Source organism: Sparus aurata, chromosome 22 (assembly GCF_900880675.1).
Source record: "Sparus aurata chromosome 22, fSpaAur1.1, whole genome shotgun sequence".
In the NCBI taxonomy this organism is placed as follows: Eukaryota; Metazoa; Chordata; class Actinopteri; order Spariformes; family Sparidae; genus Sparus; species Sparus aurata.
The window spans coordinates 24,985,788-25,007,101 of NC_044208.1; the positions used below are offsets into that span (position 1 = coordinate 24,985,788).

At 41.6% G+C, this 21,314-nt stretch overlaps 2 protein-coding genes across 3 annotated transcripts; both read left to right on the top strand.

Moving 5' to 3' along the window:
- The first annotated feature begins 1,261 nt into the window (after window positions 1–1,261).
- Window positions 1,262–10,383, top strand: LOC115574064 (vascular endothelial growth factor A-like). 2 transcript variants are annotated; one of them, XM_030405265.1, is made up of 7 exons: window positions 1,262–1,771; window positions 5,036–5,069; window positions 5,141–5,337; window positions 5,439–5,512; window positions 5,607–5,636; window positions 5,716–5,781; window positions 9,992–10,383. In XM_030405265.1, the coding sequence occupies exons 1-7, from the start codon at window positions 1,706–1,708 to the stop codon at window positions 10,026–10,028; spliced, it is 504 nt and encodes a 167-aa protein (XP_030261125.1). In that variant the 5' UTR covers window positions 1,262–1,705; the 3' UTR covers window positions 10,029–10,383. The 2 variants fall into 2 exon arrangements, with proteins under 2 accessions (XP_030261125.1, XP_030261124.1); XM_030405264.1 differs by having other exon boundaries at window positions 1,525–1,771; window positions 5,713–5,781.
- An 855-nt stretch (window positions 10,384–11,238) lies between these two features.
- cipcb (CLOCK-interacting pacemaker b) lies at window positions 11,239–20,234 on the top strand. Its single transcript, XM_030405263.1, has 4 exons — window positions 11,239–11,601; window positions 13,169–13,330; window positions 13,420–13,595; window positions 15,080–20,234. Exons 2-4 carry the CDS (start codon window positions 13,222–13,224, stop codon window positions 15,998–16,000), a joined length of 1,206 nt encoding a protein of 401 aa, XP_030261123.1. The 5' UTR covers window positions 11,239–11,601; window positions 13,169–13,221; the 3' UTR covers window positions 16,001–20,234.
- The last annotated feature ends 1,080 nt before the right edge of the window (window positions 20,235–21,314 follow it).

A 21,314-nucleotide genomic window follows, 5' to 3' on the forward strand; every position in this document is an offset into this window, starting at 1 on the left:
GGGAGTGCATTAACAAGACTCAGGCAGGAATGTTCACAGCAAAGGTGAGGTGTGAAAGTTTTATTCACGCTGTTTTTGGACGAGATCTCCGACTTCCTTCTCCACCCGCCGACATATCGTCTGTTTTCAGAGACGTTACAGCGACAAGTGACTTAATAAACTGCAGTTAGCTTGAGTAAACCTCTGTATCTCTCTGTGTTTGAACATTGTCGGAGACATTCGGGGTGACGTGTGAGTACACAGCTTAACAAAATATGTTACAAAGGTCCAATTTGTCCAGTCTGAAGTCTGGTTTGTGACTCCAGCCCACACCTGAGTTGATGAATGACATGTACGAGGTGACATGAGCACCGAGCTGCTCCGCCATCACAGCCTGCAAATGTGGTCGAAGGAGAAGGATCATCCGTCTTGGTTATCTCCTCCGTAGAGGCTGTTTTTCAACACACACACTCACACCAGCCCAATTATCCCATAAATCACACACTGGCTGTGAAAAACACATCTGAGCCCTCATAATAAATGCCGGGTCGCCTCGGTGCTTGTCATTCACGCCCTGCAGAGCAAGCAAACAACGAATTGTGGCTGGTTCCGCTGCACCTGCAAGTCGTTCCGGGACGTAAACATGATGAGGATTCTGTGGCAGCGTATTAGTACAAAACCACAAGAAAGCCAAGGCAGCTATTGTGTAACAGGACGGCTAAATTTATCCAGCAGTTGTTTACAGGAGTCCCAGCAGACGTGTGCTGATGATAACAGATATGGTCGTCCGTTGTAAATACACGATTGTGCAATAACATGCCAGGAGGAGGAATGAAGGAGGGGAACATCAGAGACATTCTTGCAGGATCGGTGTTGATAACCTCAGATCTGAGGTCTGTGCCAAGACCAGACAGGCAGCTCTCTGAGGGCCCGAGTGCACAAACAACACGGAGGAGCCAAAACTGCTCAAACTAGGAACCGGATCCAGGAGTGGACCCGGAGCAGCTGTGATGCAAGGAGCCGCTCACACCGTCGGCCCAGCAGGATTTCATCATCGTTACAGGACAAGAGAACAATTGGGCTTTTTATTTCATTTAATCAAATTGGTTTTCAAGTTTCAATTTCATACTGTTTTACTTTGCTTATATTTGGCGGACCCTGCCACCTTGCAACCGTGCCCCGGGAACCTTATCATCCCCGGTTTGAATTTCCTCTCCAAAAACTACAAACTGCCCCTTTAAATTAAAATAATCTGAGTATTACCAGTTCCTGCTGCTTTCACCTTCTACTCCACTTCATGTCAGAGGAAACATTAGTGCAAATTAATATTGTAAAAACATGAAGAACAAAAAAAGTTAGGATGATTTTTTTTATTTTATTATTTGAATGTCAAACTTTATTGATCTGGTGTTTCATTCACAAGCTACCAAACATTTTATAATTACGTTTGAATATGTGGGTGGCATAAATCTACTTGTGTGTGATTGTTAAAGACAAACAGACGGACTGTGTGAGCTTACGTCATCAAGTCGTCAGGGTTTCCTATTGATCATCGAGTCTCAGCGGTATTTGGCGCGCGCTCTTCATACCCAGCTCGCGCGGTCACAGCTGGCCAGGTCGGCAGCTCGAGGACTGTTACACTTCTCACTGAAGAGAGAAGAAGAAGAGAGAAGAGAGAAGAAGAAGAAGAAGAAGAGAGGAGAGGGGGAAACTTCTCTTCGGCATCATGCAGACTTGTATCGGAGCCTCGCACCTCTTATTGGCTCTTCTGCTGCAACTCATACCTGCGCAGGTAATTCAACGCTTTTCAAAACACGACGTCTTCTAATGTTGCTGCCGGCAAAGTGCGTTTTATTCCCAGTTAGTTAAATTTAGTTTGTTTTTTTTAGTTTCTGCCATTTATTAGCGACGTAATTCAACTTATCATTTATCAAAACGTCCTTTATTTTGAAATTCTATTTAGAAGACCGCATTAAGATTTTCCTTTTTAGGAGAAGACTGAAAAGACTCGTATCTCAGCCAGCAGGACTCAATTAGGACACATCTGCTCCACACTCTTTTTACACACTATCTGTATTTGGACTGGCTGAGCTCCACCATCACGATAACCGTGATTTATTCAGGGGGTTTGGGGGAAATGACTGATTTATGTTACTGATCCAGGTACAGACAGATAGAGAGGTGTGCACTGAAGATGTATCGGCAGCCTCATTTAGAGACAGCTGGCTGACTGACAGCTCCAGGTTGGTGCTCCCATGTGTGTGAAGAGGCTGTAACCCTCCTCATCTCTCTCTGGTTTCTTCTTCGTGGAACATCACCTGGCCTCAGGATTGACAGATTTGATGTTTTTAATGTAAAGTGCAAACCAAAAATCTCATCACATGAAGAGAGATGTGAGATGGGTTTAAAGTCACCTCAGAAAATGATGAAGTGCATTCATATCTTGTGTTTTACACAGTTTTGTAAAGTAACTAAGTACTTTTGGGGATGACATTTTAATCAGAAGAGATCTTCATCTTCATTGACTGATTAACTGAGTAAAGAAACTCTCTTTCTTTTCACGACTGAATAAACAAACTGACCTTTAAAGGACGACAACATTTCAAACTGTTTTACTTTGTTTATATGTGGCGGACCCTGCCACCTTTCTGGCTTCAAACAGTGTTCTTGGACCTTATTTTCCTCTGAGAACAGCTTGTTTATTCACTTATGGAAAAGAAAGAGTTTGTATAATTACCTCATTAATGATGTAAAAATTAAAATTCAGTTTGAATTTCTTCTCCAAAACTACAAACTGCCCCTTTAAATTAATTTACCTGAGTATTTCTAGCCCACCTCTACTCCACTTCATGTCAGAGGAAACATTAGTTACTTTGCCAGTTAAGATTAATATTGTAAAACATGAATAACCAATACAATTAGGATACATTTTTGATTATGCGAATGTCAAACTTTATTGATCTGGTGTTCATTCACAAGCTAACGTGTATTTTATGAATTCATTTAAATTCGATGAATCATTACAATCCAATTACACAATGTATATCTTGTATTCTGCACAGTGACTAGCTTACTTTTACCTTTGACAAGTAAAATACCATTTTGAATGCAGAACTCTCACTTGTAGCTGTATTTCTACATCTTGGTGTTACGGCTTTTACTCAAAGTGGAAACAGACCACTTCCCGCTCACTGGCGTTGCGAAGTCGTGTTATTTTTGGCGCCACTGTTGCGAATACGACCGGATTGTTTGTGTTTTCCTTTAGAGAAGCAACAACCAACAGCACAGGACTTAATGTGAGTGCATTCATTCACTTAGTCTTTAATGGAGATGTGAAAGCAGACAGAGCGGGGAGGGAAGACGAGGTTTGTAACACAACATTACACTGTGCAATCAGCATTTGACATTTAATGAAACGTTGAGGCAAACAACCTGTCTACGGCCTATTTAAGTGGGAGATCTGAGTACTTCTTATTCCACTGGTAACACTGATTTGATAGTTTGAAGGAAAACAGTGACGGATAATCAACGGAAAATGTTGCAACTTGTGATTTAAAGACTTGTGCTTTTTTAGCCTCCAGAATCAGGAATAGCGTATCTATAATTTGATGAAGATGTCCATCCATTAAAAACTGCTACAAATCTATTTCTGTTGGTCCAAAATGTGTCCAAAAACGCAGGTTAGCAAATGTCCCCAAGTTTGAGTAGATGATCCAATCTGGACCCAGAAGCGCACTTTGATTTACGAGCCTCCCATCGGCTCGGATGAGACTTTAGTGGCTTCGAGTGCAGTTAAGTCAGCAGACCTACCGTCTTTATTTGTCAAGTATGAACCAAAAGACAACAGTGACATTTTAAAACCATACTTAGAAAAATATGGAGGAAGGGTGTGGAAAAGTTGGGAGTTTTTTCAGCATCATAATAACCGGTGTGCATTTGCCTGGAGGCTTTTTTTAAAGGTCCACTTTTGCGGTTTTGGGATGGCCGACCAACCCGACCTGACAATGATGAGTTGCGAGTGAGACTCAAAAATCAACTTTTCTTTCAAAGTGGACCTTGAAGTTCTAAAATTAGAGGGGGGAAAGGAAAAATGAGAGAGGAGACAAGAAAAGAAACACAGTTGTTCATGTTTAATGCTTTATTTTATATTGCTCCTTTAGTTGTGAAGCAACAGATTTAGATGATATCATGTCCAACGCCAGGCTGCCCAATCATAACACTGTACTGTCTAATTACAGCTGTTGTGATGCATCTGGTTCGATTGCTGGATTAGGTACAAACTCACATAGCTCATAGCAGACGTAAAAATCCCCCAATAAAACTGCATCTGACATTTAGAAGACAGTTTTCCCATCAGTGTTCGCAGAGCGAGGGTGGGGAGGGGGGCAGCAGAGAGGTGAGGAGTCAGAAAAGGAGATTGTTGATATTCAAAAGAAAGCAGGGAGCCAAGATCAACTCTGCACTTGTGTTTCTGCTCAATTTGGTGTTCAGAGATCGGGAACGTAGCCATTGTGAGTTTGGAAGGCCGGGTTGTGAGAACCTCACAGAAAATCACGCTGTGTCACGATGCTGTTGAGTACTGCCTTTGTTTGCACTGTGTTTATTGTGTGTAAAAACCTCCCATGTGGAAAGGGGAGCAGCTATTCTTCGCTGTTATTCTTCGCATACTTTACCAGTTGCGCTTCTCGTTAAAACAAACCTTCTAGTGTGTCAGAAGAATTGAGACATCGGGTGTATTTCTGTTGTCGGTTGGCTCGTTTTACTGCTTTTTTTGCTGACCTGCAAACAGTGACACAATGGCAGACTCGGGAATTCATGCAGCATCATTGTTTTTACTGGACCGCTCTGCGTGCACGACTCTCATCTGACCACAAGAGGGCGCTCCACAACTGCTCAATGAGCCCACCACTATTGTGACCACCTGCAGAGCATCATGCTCTCTTTTCACCTCTATTAGTTTCTCTAATTATCAGCTGGATCTGTTTTTCGTTGCTGTAAATACTTTCATCAAATGAAATTAACTGTGGATCAATGCATTTTTTTATGTACTTTGCAGATTTCACACCCTCCAGAAGAGGCTCACACAAGAAGTAAGGGCTTTCACACTTGATCACATCCCACTGAACCGGTTTAAAGACGTAAGATTCGACTTGTCTTGTAGTAATGCGGGTCCAGGAGGTGCTGGAGAAGAGCATGTGCCGGCCCATGGAGCAGCTGGTGGATGTGGGGCAGGAGTACCCTGGAGAAGTGGAGTACATCTACAGGCCTCTGTGCGTCCCACTTTGGCGCTGCTCCGGTTGCTGCGGGGACGAGAACATGGACTGCATGCCTACCCTCGAACGCAACATCACTCTGCAGGTGTCGCAGGTGTTGCCGTGCTAATCAGATGCAACCGATCCGAAATAACTAAAGAAAGGTGTTAGAAATGCACTTTGCTCTCTCTTTCCTTTGCTCCACAGGTGATGAGGATTCACTCCTTGATACATACGCGCGTGGAGCTCACATTTGCGGAACATCGGACATGTGAATGCAGGTGAATCACTGATTCTCTCTAATAAAAAAACTAAATGTGAACAGAGACAGCTCACTGCCTGTTGTTTGTCCTTTTTTTCCCCTCACTCTCTTAGAGCCCGTGAGCATCTCCTAAATAATAAAAGGTCAGTAGATGAACATTTTATCTTCCAGACGAGAACACATCAATATCTTCATTGCACTCTGCTCTTCCCCGCACAGCAGCGGCGAGTCTATCACAAACAGACCTCGGAGGAGGAAACACAAGAAGACGGCGAAAGGCTGTAGCAAGTAAGAGACTGATTGCCGTCCTGTGACACACACACACACATACACACACACACACACACACACACAGTTTCGCAGTGTTTGGACATTTACAGCGACATTCATCACCGTTTCCTCCACATTGTCAGACTACCAAGGACAGATGAGATTAAACAGTATCACAACATATTGTCTGCTCTGTTGCTCTTCTCCTTGGCAGGCCTGCAGTCGGAGAGCACACAGAGTACATGTAGCACACTGATCCAAGGCTGCTCAGTTCCAACCAAGGACTGCCAGTGTCAACATTTAGTCTAAACATAACCAGAATCACTTATCAAGAGTACTCAAAAAAAGAAGAAGATACATGAAAGACACTTTGTATATTTTAGATATGATCCCAACCCGTTTTTTTAAAGATGATTTCTCCCGCTGTTGGCCCTTTAATGGAGTTTTAATCTCTGGCAACTTCCCCAACATGCAATATTCAACTTTGATCACTAAATAACTATAGATCCATGTCAAACTGTTCTCTTCTGTTCAAAGCACTAGAGAAAGTTAATGCAACCCAGTTACCTGGTTTTATGTTTGCAATCAGGTTTTAGAGCCCGAGATAACTGAAACAGCGCTTGTGAAGCTGCTGATGGAGGAAACTACTCCGTTCTTGTGCTTCTACATTTGACATTGTTGACCAAACCATGGTCCTGCACTGTCCAGACACCCTGGTCGGGCTCAGTCGGTCAGGTTTTCTTGGTTGTCTTATCAATCTCCAGTTCCTTTATACATGATTTTAGCTGTGGAGTTCCTCAAGGGTCCGTTCTGGGCCTTCTATTATTTTATATTTAACATGCTTCCTCTAAGTCAGATCACCCAGAACCATTGATTAGATACATTAGACATTTTAAAAGTGTGTAATGACAACTCGGAGGTCATTGTCTTCAGACATATACGACCCACCAACCAGCTGCACAGTAAACTCAGCGGGCTAACCAATGACTTTACGCAGACTGCAAGAAATCTTGATGATGAGTACTGTCCAGTCGTTTTTCTTCCAGTGTCAGCCGGAGCTCCCTTCACAGACTTACACCAATATATGGAACTGGATGGTACTCGGCTTGTGGTGCTCATCGATCCAAAACATAAATATGAAAAACTCACAGCGGAAATCTTTGTGAGTAGTTTTCACATAGGAACTATTTCCTTACCGTATCACCAGAGAGAAGCAAGCATCCAGGAGTAGATGCAGAATAGTCTATGATGTAGGAAAATCACGTATTTATCGATTTCGGCGTCAACTGTCTCTTTAAAACTCTTCAGTTTGAGCTAACAGCACTGGAGATAACGGTGCGACTGAAGAGTAAAATCAACACCAGCGACAGAGCTCAGAGTTCAACGCCGGCCTTAAAATTGAATCCGACCAGGAGATTAATCCCAGTGAGGCTGGTATGTTGTTTGTCTGTGAGCTTCACTCCCTTTTTCTTTCTCTTTGCTTTGGCAAGGGAAATTATTGTGTAACCAACAGCGAAGGTGTCGCCACGCTCAAAATAAATAATAAATAGTGAAGGGGGACACATTGTGAGGTTTAAAAGATGAAAGCAGCAGCCAGATTTGTAGAGCGTTATGAAGTGGTTCTGTTAAAAGGGTCGCTCGTCGAACATGAAGATTACTCGTCCGTGTATTAAATACTACTCAGCCTGTGAAAACAGCTGTATGATATCTTCTGTTTGTGGCTTTAGAGGGAGCTTTCTCATGTCTGTGAAAAACAACCAGGGTGATATCATTTGGGTTATGGGCATTACATCTAGGCTGCAACAGAAAGCCTGTGTGGGGGCTGGGGACGTGGAGTCAGCGGTCATCCACGAGGCAGCGACACTGTCCAGCTGATGTACTGTAGCAGTTCTAGGACACCGGGCGCAAAATAACACAAACGCCCATATGTGCTCTGAAACAGTTGCGGCACTATAATCTTTGCTCTTCTCCGCGCCGGTCATGAAAAGATCCATTCTTTAAAAGTGCTTGCAGCGGGAGACAAAATCCACAATCTTCTTTTTCGTGCAACCATGCATTCTAAAACCACGAGGCTGCGACGTGCAAATTTAGTATGAGCAGTCCGAGTTAGGCAAATCAACGGGGAAATCTCAGGTTATAATCTATTTGGTACACACAGGAAACTTTTTATGTCACTATCTCTCCACCTGAAATCATACCGAGGACTGTATGACGTCCACCAAACTGTCATTAGCATCAGCTGAACTTAAAAATCTATTTTTTCTATACATAAAAATGCATTTATGTATAGACTAAAGATGGCCTACTCACATTGGGATCACATAGTTTCGACTTTCAATATCAAATGATGACTTTCAATCTCATAAATTTACCTTTTTATTTTATAATTCTGACTTTTTATCGCATAATTATGACTTTTGGCCTTGTAATTAAGACTTTTTGTACCATAATTTTGACTTTTTATCTCTTAATTTCACTTCTTAATCTAACAGTTTTTAAAAAATAATAATTTTGACTAGTTTTTCATCTTAATTTCACAAATTTCACCTTTATATTCCATAATGATGTACTTTTTTATCAAAAAATGTTCTTTCTATATCAAATTATGACTTTTTATTTCATACATTTGACTTTTTATCTCATAATTTTGACTTGTTTTCTCATCAAGTTTTCATCTTATTTTTTCTGGTATCTTGTGGAAATTAACTTCCATACTTCAGTAACAATTGCAGTGATGCGTTTTTCAACATACACATGGGCGGGTGAGTATTGCTTTCAGTGAACGTATCATTTCTGCAGCAAAGATCCTCAGTATCAGTATTGGAGGCATCACCAGCGGCTCAGTCACTGAAGCACATAAACCTTTCGCTCTTTGGGGAAATGAGAAACAATGGAGTGATTTGAAGTTTGGGGATCAGTGCTAGGTCAAGTGTTTAGAGCGGTGACTAAAGGCTCTCACCATCTCCTCTGATAAGAGGAGCGACGGGACATCTTATCCTTAAAAGAACTGAAAAGAAATCCAGTCGCTGCGTCAGCCTGTGTGGCTAAAAGAAAGACTCTTGGACTTGAGGTCACTGTGGGCTGAATTTGCTGGTGGTCCTCAGGTTTCCATCCCCTATTACTTCTTTTATCAACTGTGTAGGAACCTGTGTGGCCATGTTGTCGTGGCTGTTGTCTGATCAAACGTGACGCTGCATCATAACCTGTCTCGGCTCCTGTAGCTTTATAAACGGGGGCCCCTCCACCCCGTCTTTAGTGGCCAGGGGACCACACAGTTGCAGAGTTTTTAATTTCTTCCAGCAGATTCAGGAGTCACAAATTGTACGATGTCAGTACCGAACATAAACTGAGCTGGAGTACAACTTCCTACATAAAACCCAGACGGAATAAACATCCACTTTGAGGGTTTCACGGTGGCCTCGGTGTTGTGACAGCCTGAAAGGGAAGTTTTGGGACTTTACTTTGGTGGTTCTGAAGGACATTTTTGCCTTTCCACTTCTCTTTCACACAGAGGCTCAGTCTTAAGGGACCTATGACCCCACTGTGCCACGTAAGCCTGTTCAGTAATCCATCCATGTAGGTGTTGAAATCATCATTTGGCTGCATTTTCGCACATTAGTGGGTCTCATTACTTTTACTTGAAATTTGAAGAGAGTGAGAGGCGTTCAGAGCGTACAAATTCCCCCTGAATCATCCACATAATGTTTGAAAAGAGGTTGTTGTAAGTGACTTTTCAAATGGTGTCTCAAGAGCACATCTTACGACCGTTTCAGGCAACATGTCTCTGCTTAGAAACAGTATGGAAACCAAGATTTTGCTCATTTTTTGATGGGATTTCGGCAAAAAGCTGCTATGTAAGTGCTGTTAAATATGTAACAGGTACTTGTTGTTGTTTTGATCAAATTCAATTACGCATTTGAACAAGCCTCTCAAGCAAATAATGATATCCAGTCACCATTTCTTCCTACATTGTGTCTGAGTCTGGTTTGTTTGCTGTTAGATTTAGTTTTTTCTGTGGTTTAATCGCCACATTTCTACTGATGGAGGTAAAAAGACCCGCAAAATGGAAAAGAGGCTCATGAAAAATGTATCATCAATATGTTATAATTAACACCAAATGCTCAGCCGGCTTCCAGCTGGGTCTGCAGATTTGAAATTCAAATGAATTTTGGTGACGTCAACCAATGTTGGTTACAAAATGGACAACCATTTATTTTTGTCGTTTCAGGTGCCAGTTCCCTCAAAACAAGATACACCTGCACTGATTCACACATCTGTCCAGAGCTTCATTTGGAGGAATCGCAAACAACAACGGCTCATCTGTGGACCGATCATCAACATATTCATCTTCTGTCTGACATCTCTCCTCATCCAGTGCATCAACCAACCATCAGACTCTACATCTTCTTCTACTTTTCTTTTTCTGATATATCGTCAAAGCACAGAGACTTTTTCACCGTGACTTCATCTTCATCGCGACTCTAGTTGTTAGAAATGTTAAGAAACCAACTCCTTGCTGGTACACATCTAGAGACTGAAAACACAGACCGCGTGTGACTTCCTGTAAAGTATTATTTACTCGTGACGAGTTCATGAAATAAAATTGACTCCCAACCACAACCAGCGTCTCTGTTAATCCAGGCCTGCATTTGCATGAAGATGGAGGGGGTACGTACGAGGACACTGTGCAGCTCTTTATCTCACAAGGCTCTGTAGTAAGCACATTGTTGAACGAAGCACAAAGGGTTACTGTTATCCGCCTGTTTGTAGTACATTCAGATCCTTTCACCGACATGTGAGATGGCAGAGGTGTGGTTAGATTCATTACAGCAAGAATTCCTCTCCTGTACTATCTCTCTGAACTGGATAATGTGCCTGTCCAGACAAGTCATTAAAGGGAAGTACATAATCATAGGTGAAACCCCCTATTCTGGTTTTGTTGTGAGTGCCATCAGATAATGTAACTACTGTTTTTAGAGAGTATTCTGTGTTATAAGTAGTACTTTTCTTCTTTACACACTTGCCACCTTATCCTCCATTTTTTTACAGCATGCATGGGGAGTAAAGTAGTGTAGTTAAAGAGCAGCATGCCTGCACGTGAGAACGTTTTGTTCTCATGGGCAGTGTTGTGTTTACTTCTTCAAACATGCAGCCCAGAGCGTAGGTTAGCTGTAGGCCAACCAGTCTGTTATGTAATACACTAGAACAGGGCTCACGTCACAGAGTTCCCCGACAGTACATCTCAGATGACTGCATACTGTCCTGCACACACCCCCTGACTGCACGCCCGAACACAATGTCCTCAACTTGCCACACATTTAGCCCTGGTCACGTTTTTCAGCTGCTGGTTGCGCCGGCCAATCAGAAGGCAGGGACTCTATCAAGTGGGCGGGCGTGGAGGCCTAAAGATTGTGACGTATCTGCTCCTCCAGGCACGACCACGCCCCAGACTACCAAATATGGTCGAGTGTCTGTAACGAATATCCTGTTCCTTGCGCTATTCGGAACTATTGTCTGTGAAAGATTGAAACCCTAACGACCGTCAGTATTTATATATTTTTATATCTATATTTTGAAGCCCGCAGAGGACAATTAACGTGCAACCGTTACCGGCCGTTGCCACCGTGCTCCGCATGTGACGGAGGGAACAGGGGAGGGGCGGGCTGTCTCGTGCATCGTACCGTGGAACACTGAGTTCCAGGCATCGTAGCTGTGCATCAGCAACCGCCACACAGAGGAGGAGAGCTCGGCTAGACGACAGCAGGACAACTCGACCCGACCACACGATCGCAGCCTTCAGCTTTGAGAACAGTGTCGCTGGAATAACACCCAGAAAAGGTACGTTTATTTTTTATGTGTATTTTTTTTTTCTAAATATAATTTGTGGTGTTTCCGTGACGAATATGTACTTCGTGTCAGTTGGGTGAACGCTGCTCCCACCCTTGTTTAGTAAACGTTAGCATTAGCACGTTGCGTAGCTTACCGAAGTGCTAACTTTGACTTTTAAGTGTTTGTTTTGCTCTTAGCTTGTCAGGCCGTCATACATGAGATGTTTATAAATTCCGTTGCTTCGGTTATCTAGTGTTGCCTTTCCATGCCAGGCAAATTTAATATTTGTGGCACTCTCTGACAGTCGTCCGCTTCATACGAGCTCTAACCGCATTTATGAACGTTAGCTCTATTTGCATTTAAGCTAATTAGCTAGACACTTCAGTATTCTACTTTATGACTGCTGTGCAGCGTTATTTTACTCGCTGAAAACTGACGACTGGTAATAGTAGACTGTCAGTAATGTCACACATCTCCATATTCTGCAGGGTTGGGAGGCTTGCATTAAAAATTTATTCAGATACAGTTACTTAATACCTACTAGAAAATGTAGTCATTAATGTAGTTCAAGTATCACAATATTAAAGTGTTGTAATGTTGTTGCTTTGCGTTACTTTTGAATTGCCCTAATACCACACGAATGCAAGTAAAGACTGTGTTCTGGGTTTCTTGTTTTAATAGTGGGTCATTAAAGTTTTATGATGGAGATTTTGATCTCAAACATGTTGTACAAAACACCAGTGGGCATGATCTTTTAATCTGTAAACTCAGTAAAATCAGTGTAGTCGGTGTTTAACCATTTTATTTTCATCGATTCAGTGAAATGGCTGATTTCCATCACAGCTTGTTAATGCAATGTGCGAGCAGTAACCGCATTTAGGAAGGTTAGCTATATTTGCATTTTAAGCTAATTAAATACTTCAGTATCCTAACGTTACTTTACCTCTGCTGTGAGCTGCGTTATTCTGTTCGCTGAAAACTGACGACGGGTAATAGTTAGACTGTCAGTAATCTCACACATCTTCATATTCTGCAGGGTTGGGAGGCTTACATTAAAAATTTATTCAGATACAGTTACTTAGTACCTATTAGAAAATGTAATCATTAACGTAATCCAAGAAACACAATATTAAAGTGTTGTAGCTTTATTGGTTTGCCTTATTTTGAGATTACCTCAGTACCATACCAATGCAAATAAAGACTAGGGAAAAGAAATATCATTAAAATGACTTTTACTTAATCTTACGATCAAGTGTGTCATCTGTGAGAATAGACACGTGTGTATTTGTTTTCACTAGGCTCCAGAAGGATGTTTGAAAGGTTGTCATATTTGCACATGTGCATGGTTACAGACTAGTACTTCACTATTCTACAATTGTAATCCTGTAAATACTCCCCTTTTAATGAATGTCTCTGTAATCTAATTATATCCTTTTTTTTGTAATCCAACTGGAATACTGCTCACGTTTTTGTATTCTAATTACATAATCATGTTACATATACTCCCCAAGCCTCATATGAAAAGGGATTTCTTCTCATGGTAGTTTGATTCTCAGCCTTTGCTTTGCTCATGTAGCTGCTGTGAGACTTTGTCAAGCCAAGGACACTGTCAGTACAACAGGAAACAAGATGAGTACAAAGAGGAAGGCAGAGAGTCACTCGAGGACAGCGAACAGACCTCGCATCATGAAGTCTGGAGGATCCCGAGCTGATTCAGAGAGAGACTCTGGATTCTCAGGTTCGAGCTTGCTCTTATCACAATTTTTAGTGCTTAGATTATAATGCATCACTTTATTCAACTCCATTTACTCTTTTCCTGGTCTACAGATGCTGGCTCAGAGCATATGAGCACAATGGACACAACAGACTCTGAGGGTTCACCCCGTCAGCGGGGACGGCAGACCTCTGGCTCTGGCCCCCAGCCCTCGCCGCTGGCTGTGGTAGGAGGCTCCTACTCAAACATCTCTCCCATGATCATCATGAACAACGTCCTCCTGAAGCAGGTAGACTGCCTCTACATGCCGTAACATAAACCTGAGCTAATAACATTTTCTGTGTGCATGAACTGGATCTCTGCTTCCACTTAGTTTCAGCCCTCAACCTTTGAACCTCAGGCTGTGTTGGGGTCACAAACACATGTGTTGTGGTCCAGATTTATTGCATCTGTGTCTGTCAAAGCTGCCTGGAATGTGTCTCCAGAAAAAGACTGAACAGTCACACAGGGTCGAGACTACTTGCTGACCAGCAGCAGAGACCTAAAAGTAAAGTAGACGTAGCTGGAAGTGAAATTCAGACTTTTCATTACATATTGATAAAAGGGGGGAAACCAGATTAGACAATGGAAACCAAGAACGATATGTTCTAGGATTCTGGTTTTAGTGGTGGCTTATTAAAGTTTTATGACAGAGATTATGATCTCAAACATGTACAACACACCAGTGGGCATGATCTGTTAATCAGTAAACTCAGTGAAATCAGTGTAGTCGGTGTTTAACCATTTTATTTTCATTGATTCAGTGAAATGGCTGATTTCCACCACAGCTTGTTAATGTGACATGCAGTGCTCTTCCTATCAAGTATTATTATATGTTGTAGGCTTCCATAGTATAGTGTATCTTACACTGGTAGTAGCTCCACCCTATACTGACAGACACAGTGATATGGGCCTTAACTGAGTCTGCAGTTGGTCTTAATGAATAGACTGAACATCAGTGCACGTGATCCCAGCCTCTTACAGACTGGTTAAACATGGGTGGCAAGGCAACTCTGTGAGCTATGAAAATAATAATTTTGTGATATTGACGAACAAAGTCATTTCAGTGCCTCCAGAGATGAAAAGAGAATGTGCATGTGTGGGCAAGAGACTGATACTGGTGATTACGTATTGTAATTATTATGATTTAACAGTGAAGTGTATAGAATTACACTGCAGACTGGAGTCTCTGGTAATGTTGACAATCAAAGACTGACATGTGACAGCTGACTCATGAATGGGTCTAGTGCATGTTGAATGTGTGGTCAGCGTCATAAACCAATACCCAAAAGGAGAATTAGTTGTCATAGAGCAACTGTTCAGGTTGCTATGTGACCATGACATTCTGTGTGGGAGGTGATGCTGAAAATATAACTGGCAGGGAATCAACAGAAACATTAATATTGTTTTATCATTTTAGTTACTTGTCAAGTACGAAAACTGAATGTGTTGTTCATGACATAATGTTTATTAGTAATGTATCCAATTGCAGCTGATTGTTAAGTAATCAATTTTAGCAGGACTTTCTGATTTTGTGCAAATTTGTGGTTTGTGCCAGTATTTGTGATGATTAATTGGTACTCTGTATTCAGTGTTTTTGTTCTCATTTTGAAAGTTGTGGTGTGTCGAAGGTTTTAATTCATTTACATTGTGTCTCATTGTAAACAACTGACAGGGAAGTGCTAATTAGGGACCTGCTTCTAAATCTCTTATTTTGACTCTGTGCCATTGCAGCCTGGAGATAATCCTCCTGCCCTGAAGCCATGGGGGTTCAGTCCCACAGTGGAGGTGGTTCAGCCTGTTGTCCAGCAGCCTCAGGTGGTCTTCCTCCAGCCTGTGGTCTCTCGTCAAGCTTCTCCTGCTTCCAAAGAGAAGTCCTCTAGACACCGACGCCCTAAGAATTATCTACCAATCCTGAAATCGTACCCGAAGATTGCTCCACATCCTGGAGACGGCTCCAGTTCCTCAGGGAGAGGAACTGCTTCTTCTTCTTCCTCCTCCTCTTCTTCAGGGTCAGAGAGAAGCAGCAGCTCGACCTCCAACCACCGGGAACACTCTCAGAGAGAGAAGCAGCAGAGAAGTCTGTGTGTCAGTGCCAGTAACTCTGGCTCATCCACTCCCAGTCTTCCGGCTAGCCCCAGCCCCATGTCTCCTCTGCTCCAGAGCCGAATTTCTCTCCACACACCAGAAGCCAGTGCTAGCAGTAGTCCTGCCGGGGAGAGGCCTACATCATCATCATCATTCGTCAGCCAATCAAAGAGTACCACCTCTCTGTCTTTTAGTCACACGACAGGCTCCAGAAATGAAATGCTCCCTGTTGTCCCCTGGGGGGGCACCCAAGAGAGCAGCTCAGCAGGAGAACAAAACAGCAGTGAGGGCGATACTGATGTAAAGAGGAAGCGCTTCTGCAACACTTACAACATCCTGAGCAAATCTGGCCTGCTAGACATCGCACTCCGCACAAAGGAGCTCCACCGGCAGAACCGACGCACACAGAGCGACCTACAGCAGCTTAAAGAACACACAGATCTCTTCCTTCAGGCTGTGTTTAGCGGTGATACCAGCATCTATGTGAAGCTGCAGGCCAGGCTTCAGGAGGAAGACAAAGAGAAAGATGGAGAGAAAGCTGCTCAGACGAGCTTAAAGGCAGATTAGACCAAACTACTACTGGACAGTAATCTGATAGACTGAGGTGTTAAAGGAAGGCTAGGGTTGGGGGTTGGAGCAGGACGGATGGACCGAAAGTAATGTGCTCCACAATACACACCCCCACCCTAGAATCTCACACAGAGTATGCTGTGGCCTACATTTTGGCTGCCAGCTGCCTTAGGGCCCTGACACACCAACCCGACCTCAAAGATTGGGTGCAGATAAAGACTTTGTGTTGCCAGGCATTTTCTGGTAAAATTTGCATGTGAACTCATCAGAAGACTAAAGCTGGTGGCAAGTTGATCACCGGCATGCACTTATGTTCTACACCTGTGTGAGAGGAAATAATTTATTTAGAGGTCTGTATTTGTAATCCAGGGGGACATCATGGCAAGAGAAGACAAGAAAACTGAATTTGTGAAAACTGAATCTGAATTGGGAAAGTTGGTGTCTCCCCTTTTAAAGAAAAAAGTTTGAATATATATGGTTCATTTTGACTAAATGCTCTGCGAATGTTGTTATCCTGCGACCTTCAGCTTGTGGAAAAAATATCACAGATTCATTTGTTCAGTTGGTGCTCATTCTAATTGCCTCTGTTGCTGATACAATAAGCTCATTCCAACAGCCTCAGATAAGGTTAGAGTTAGTGCTGTCAGTGCAAACATGCTGCAGAAAGTTTGGGCGGTGGCTGGCCACACACATACAGTGCTGTCCGGGCACCAGCTGTCGGCTTGGTGTGTCTGGGACCTAAGGTCAAACGAGGCTACAGCTCCCTGTTAGACTAAATCTCTCACTGAAACTGCTACTCTGCTGCCCAAAAATCATTTGCTTGTAAGCAATCAAAACCCAAAAGCCCCAAGAGGTTTGGATCTAAGGCACAAAGGCATAAACCAAAATGCACAATACAGGCTCAGAATCTGAAGAAGAGCTTGATTAACGCACCTTAGACTGGATATTCAAAGTTGAACAGTGCATGGCAAGGTGTTTTCATCTAAAACTGGAAAACATCAATGTGCCACTTCTAACAACCAGCTGTCTCCCTGCATGAATTAGGCTGATCTTTCTGTTGTTAGAACAGTTTTTGATCATAGTAGCTCTCCTAGATGTGTTCCACTGATCCTGATGTGCTGTCAGACAGCTAGCTGACAGCCACAGTGTGTACACAGTCCAAATTATTTTATACAGCAGGCACAATTATGTAACATGGATGATTTATAACAGGCTTATGGATACGTTTTCATGTCGCAGTGAATGGGTCCAGGGCCTCATGCCAGTCAGCATCTTTAAATAGACAAACATATGCCTCAAGTGTCTTTTTAGTTTAAAACTCAGTGTGAAAGATGTGGAACAGCCCGTTAACGGTTTCTCGTTTCGCATTCCCATCATGTTGATGGCAGCTATAGTTCACTACAAACTGGCTGGAGGTATAAAGTTCTTAACAGCCATTTAGATGCTTCCCCGATAACATCCAAGGGTAAAGAGTGCTTCCTGTAGCTCCACCATATTTAACAGTGACTTCAGTGAGTTCTACCATTTGTTTTTGTGAGTGTGTGTGTTTTTTTTATACACACATGGATTTAATTTAATGTGGCAATATTATCTGACTGAAGTGCAGACTTTTTCTCTTGTTAAATTCCTTTCTATTTTCGTTTGTATAAAATATTGAACCTTTTTTTTTTTTAAGACAACCATCAGGTCAGGTTTGATGAAAACCAGTTGTTCAACTTTGGGCCTCACAAGTCCAGATTAATAATATTTTGGGATATTTGTAAATTATGGCCTTAATATCCAAGCCTGGTGTATGTCACAGGGTGTATTTGAAGTGAGCTCTGGGCAGAATTTAATGGCAGCTATGATGGCAGAAAAGTCTTTTTGTTTAAGTTAAAGTACTTGAAGAGCATTGTGAGGCAACATAAGCACCTTACCACTACCGCTGTCTGTAAACTATTTCTACAGTACTGTGGTTCTCAAACTGGGGGGCCCTAGAGCCACTGCAGTGGGGGTGTGGACGAGAGAGCGAAATAGTCTGCTGATGCTATTGTGCTGAACTTTGTTGCACTAAAAATTCCACTTGGGTGATTTTTTTTATGAGTTGCTTCCCCTATAATTGGTACTGACTTCAGTATAATTGTGGGGACGGGGTCATGCCAGAAAGAGGTTGAGAACCACTTCTATGACATGACGATGTTTAACATCGATATTGTCAAATGTTTTTTACTTTTTTATCTTTACTTCTATCATTTTCCTGTATAAACATGTTTTTGTATATTCTGTCTTTAACTCTATAATGATATCAGATGTGATAATAATGTACTTGCTGTGCTTTTGTTAACTTAAAAGGCCTCGTGAGGAACATCTAAATTAAGGGATAATTTATTGTCTACTTTAGCAGTTTTGACCATGTATACAGTTGATTCTAAAGGTTTCTGTGCGCTTGTGAGGGTCATGTGTTCTGTGATGAAATGTATGGAAGTGTTACACAAACTCGGACGTTCAGGTTTCTTTGTGAATGATTTGTGGGTGTTTTGCTGCATATGTTTTGCTCTTGAGGGGAAGAGAAAGAAAGAAGACACAGCAGATGATAAGATAAACATTAAACAGTGTAAATTATATTTACGTATATGTTTCAACTTGGAGGCATCGTTGGATTAATCTGACAGCTTGGAACATTTTAGTTTTCCTGACATTGGAGTCTGCTGTTCCAGGAATTGTCTGTTTGTGGCAAAGTTATGTAAGAGATGAATTTGTTTTTTGCTTTGACTCAAAGTGGGAGACTGTAAATCTGTCTTCTGCTTTCCCTGCGTTACGAGTGCAATTTAAGCTAACAAACGCAGCCAAACCGCCTCTGTCTGCTGAACAACTCTGCAAAAACCCAAAATTAAAATGTTTTTAATCCATCAGATGTTCAGAGGACCCACAGTTAATTGACAAATGGCACCTTAATATGTTTTTTTTGTGTTTGAGTGTTAATGATGCACGTTCTCCAAATGTCGAACGTGGAAGTCGCAGTAGCAATTGAACACGTCATGACCATGCATCTCTTACGGAGAGTGTAACCTTACGACAAGGTTTTAAAAGCCATGGTTTGGCTCAGTGCAGAGCATGGAAAAGAAAATTTAATCTTGTCATATTGTTGTAATATTTGTGCTGTTGTCATTCAGCACCATGCGTCCTTAATGAAGGCCTTATTAAGACACCAATGCTGTATTCTTGATATTGTTCTTAACGGCTCGCTGTGGAGTCTGAATATCTTAGACAGTTCAGTGATTTGCTGGAATTGGATCTTGCTGTTCTGATGTTGGTTCACTGCCAGTGGAAAAAATGATGGTGCTGTAACATCAAAAGGGTCAGCAATATTTTGGCTGATGACAGCACAACAACAATGACCGTGTCCAATCTTATTTAAGAGCTTTCTTTGTTCGCTTCCATCAGCTTCTACCGCAGCACATTTGTTTATTGAAGCACAGGAATTTGACTTTGTTTACATGGATCTGCGCTGCTGTGGCGACTCTTTCCCGGATCCTGTCCACATGATTGACTATTGACTGAACTGTTGCAACACAAGTCTCCGGACTCTCTTCTATATGCTACATGCTGTGCAATAGATTGTGAATGCTGACGTCGTGATCATGATCATGTGTGACCACAGTTTTCTATGTCATCTTTCAAAACCATAGAAGTCAATTTATAAAAACAGGAACAGGGTTTTTTTTCTTTTTTTGGTTCATTCTGAGGACTCGCGTAATTTTTTGTACCACTTGATTTGAAGTGTTTCATTTAACGTTGGCAGCTTTGTCGCCTCGGTGCATTTCAGACTGCCTTCTTTCGCTTTTAAAGACGCTGAACATTTTTGTGATTGTTTTATCAAAATGTTTCAGTCACGCACCAGCAATGATCATTAGGCCGAATAATTCCTTCAGTAGAATTAGGCAGACTGAATGTAATGTGGCTCGCTGGCAATCTGTTTTTTATTCTGAAAACTATCAATGCATAAAAGTTGTGTTGAAATCCTCACGGGACTGTCCGGTAGAGGATTCACTAAAACAATAGTTTCCTGCCTTGCAGTTTTACATATCTGGAGACAGGGAACATAAAAAAATGACGCTTCAGCTATACCAATCAAAGATCAATAACTAAGATTGAGGGAGGGTTTGTTGTAACTCGCTTTTTAGGGCTCTTTTTTGTACATTTTAGATTTAGAGACTCATTGCTTGTGTAATAAATGTCATTCCAAAGAAAATGTTCTTTGTGCGTGTGATGTTTTATTTCTCAGTTCTTCTGCGATCCAAATGAATGTTGCGTCTTCTTGACAGTCAGCTCAGACTTTATTTCCAAGTCACACAGCCAGAAGGAGCATTAAGTGTTGAATTCTGGGTAGAGATGAGACAGAGCAGGACGGAGATGTTTATTTTGGGAGTTTTCCACACACCTCTGTCATCACACCAGGAAACGGTGAGAAGGCGACAAGTGAAGAAGACATCTGTGTGTTTTACTGCACCGAAGGACGACGCGAACACTGAACAATGTGTGGATTTAAACAACGCAAGGGATTACACTCATAGTCAGAAAGTCTACGTATTCCTCTGAAGCCATTGTGGTGGTTTATTTTAAAAAATGATTGATTAGGGCTTCATCTCCAGGCATTTTATAAATACTTCATTTAATTCAAAATGACAGCGCTCTGGATTGCCAAGCAGTGAGTATCTCTTCAGTGCACCTGCCCTCAATTAAGCATTAAAGAGTTTTTAAAGGGGAGACGCCACAAGTGAAAACACAATTTCAGTTCTGAAAAATGTTGCCTCCGTAACGTGTCTCATTTCAGACCAGTGGAATGAAATTAAAACAAACAAAATATTTTGGTGTTTATTCTAGTTTATGCAAATTAGTGCATTATAGTTAGTCTAAACAAAATATTAGAAAGACGATGCAAAATGTCTCCCAATGCAGGAAATCTGCATTTTTGTAGCAGTTGCATCCATTTTGATTGATATATATATTTTTATATACATTTTTATTTTTATATTTCAATTTTTACTCTATACTCTCAAGTTGTTAACAGACGAGTTTAGTTAATTATCATCCAAAGTCTGATCTCTATAATATTTTATTCCTGAAAACAGAATTTTTAATGTATTATTATTATTATTATTATTATTATTAATAATAATAATTTTTTTTTTATGGCTGTTGACAGTATTTTAGTGGTGTAAAGAGATATCTACACTTCTCTCTGCAAAAACCTTATAACAACACAAATCAAGAATTTCAATCTGGCTGTTTCTACTGCTCAAATTAGTACATTTTCAAAATTTGCCAGGCA

Excerpts from the sequence above, each read along its gene's own strand:
- LOC115574064 (XM_030405264.1), top strand. The coding sequence starts at position 1,706 with ATGCAGACTTGTATCGGAGCCTCGCACCTCTTATTGGCTCTTCTGCTG. Across the intron at positions 5,070-5,140 it reads AGAAGAGGCTCACACAAGAA|TAATGCGGGTCCAGGAGGTG; the intron begins GTAAGGGCTTTC and ends CTTGTCTTGTAG. Across the intron at positions 5,782-9,991 it reads ACGGCGAAAGGCTGTAGCAA|GTGCCAGTTCCCTCAAAACA; the intron begins GTAAGAGACTGA and ends TTGTCGTTTCAG.
- cipcb (XM_030405263.1), top strand. The coding sequence starts at position 13,222 with ATGAGTACAAAGAGGAAGGCAGAGAGTCACTCGAGGACAGCGAACAGA. Across the intron at positions 13,331-13,419 it reads GAGAGACTCTGGATTCTCAG|ATGCTGGCTCAGAGCATATG; the intron begins GTTCGAGCTTGC and ends CCTGGTCTACAG. Across the intron at positions 13,596-15,079 it reads ACAACGTCCTCCTGAAGCAG|CCTGGAGATAATCCTCCTGC; the intron begins GTAGACTGCCTC and ends GTGCCATTGCAG.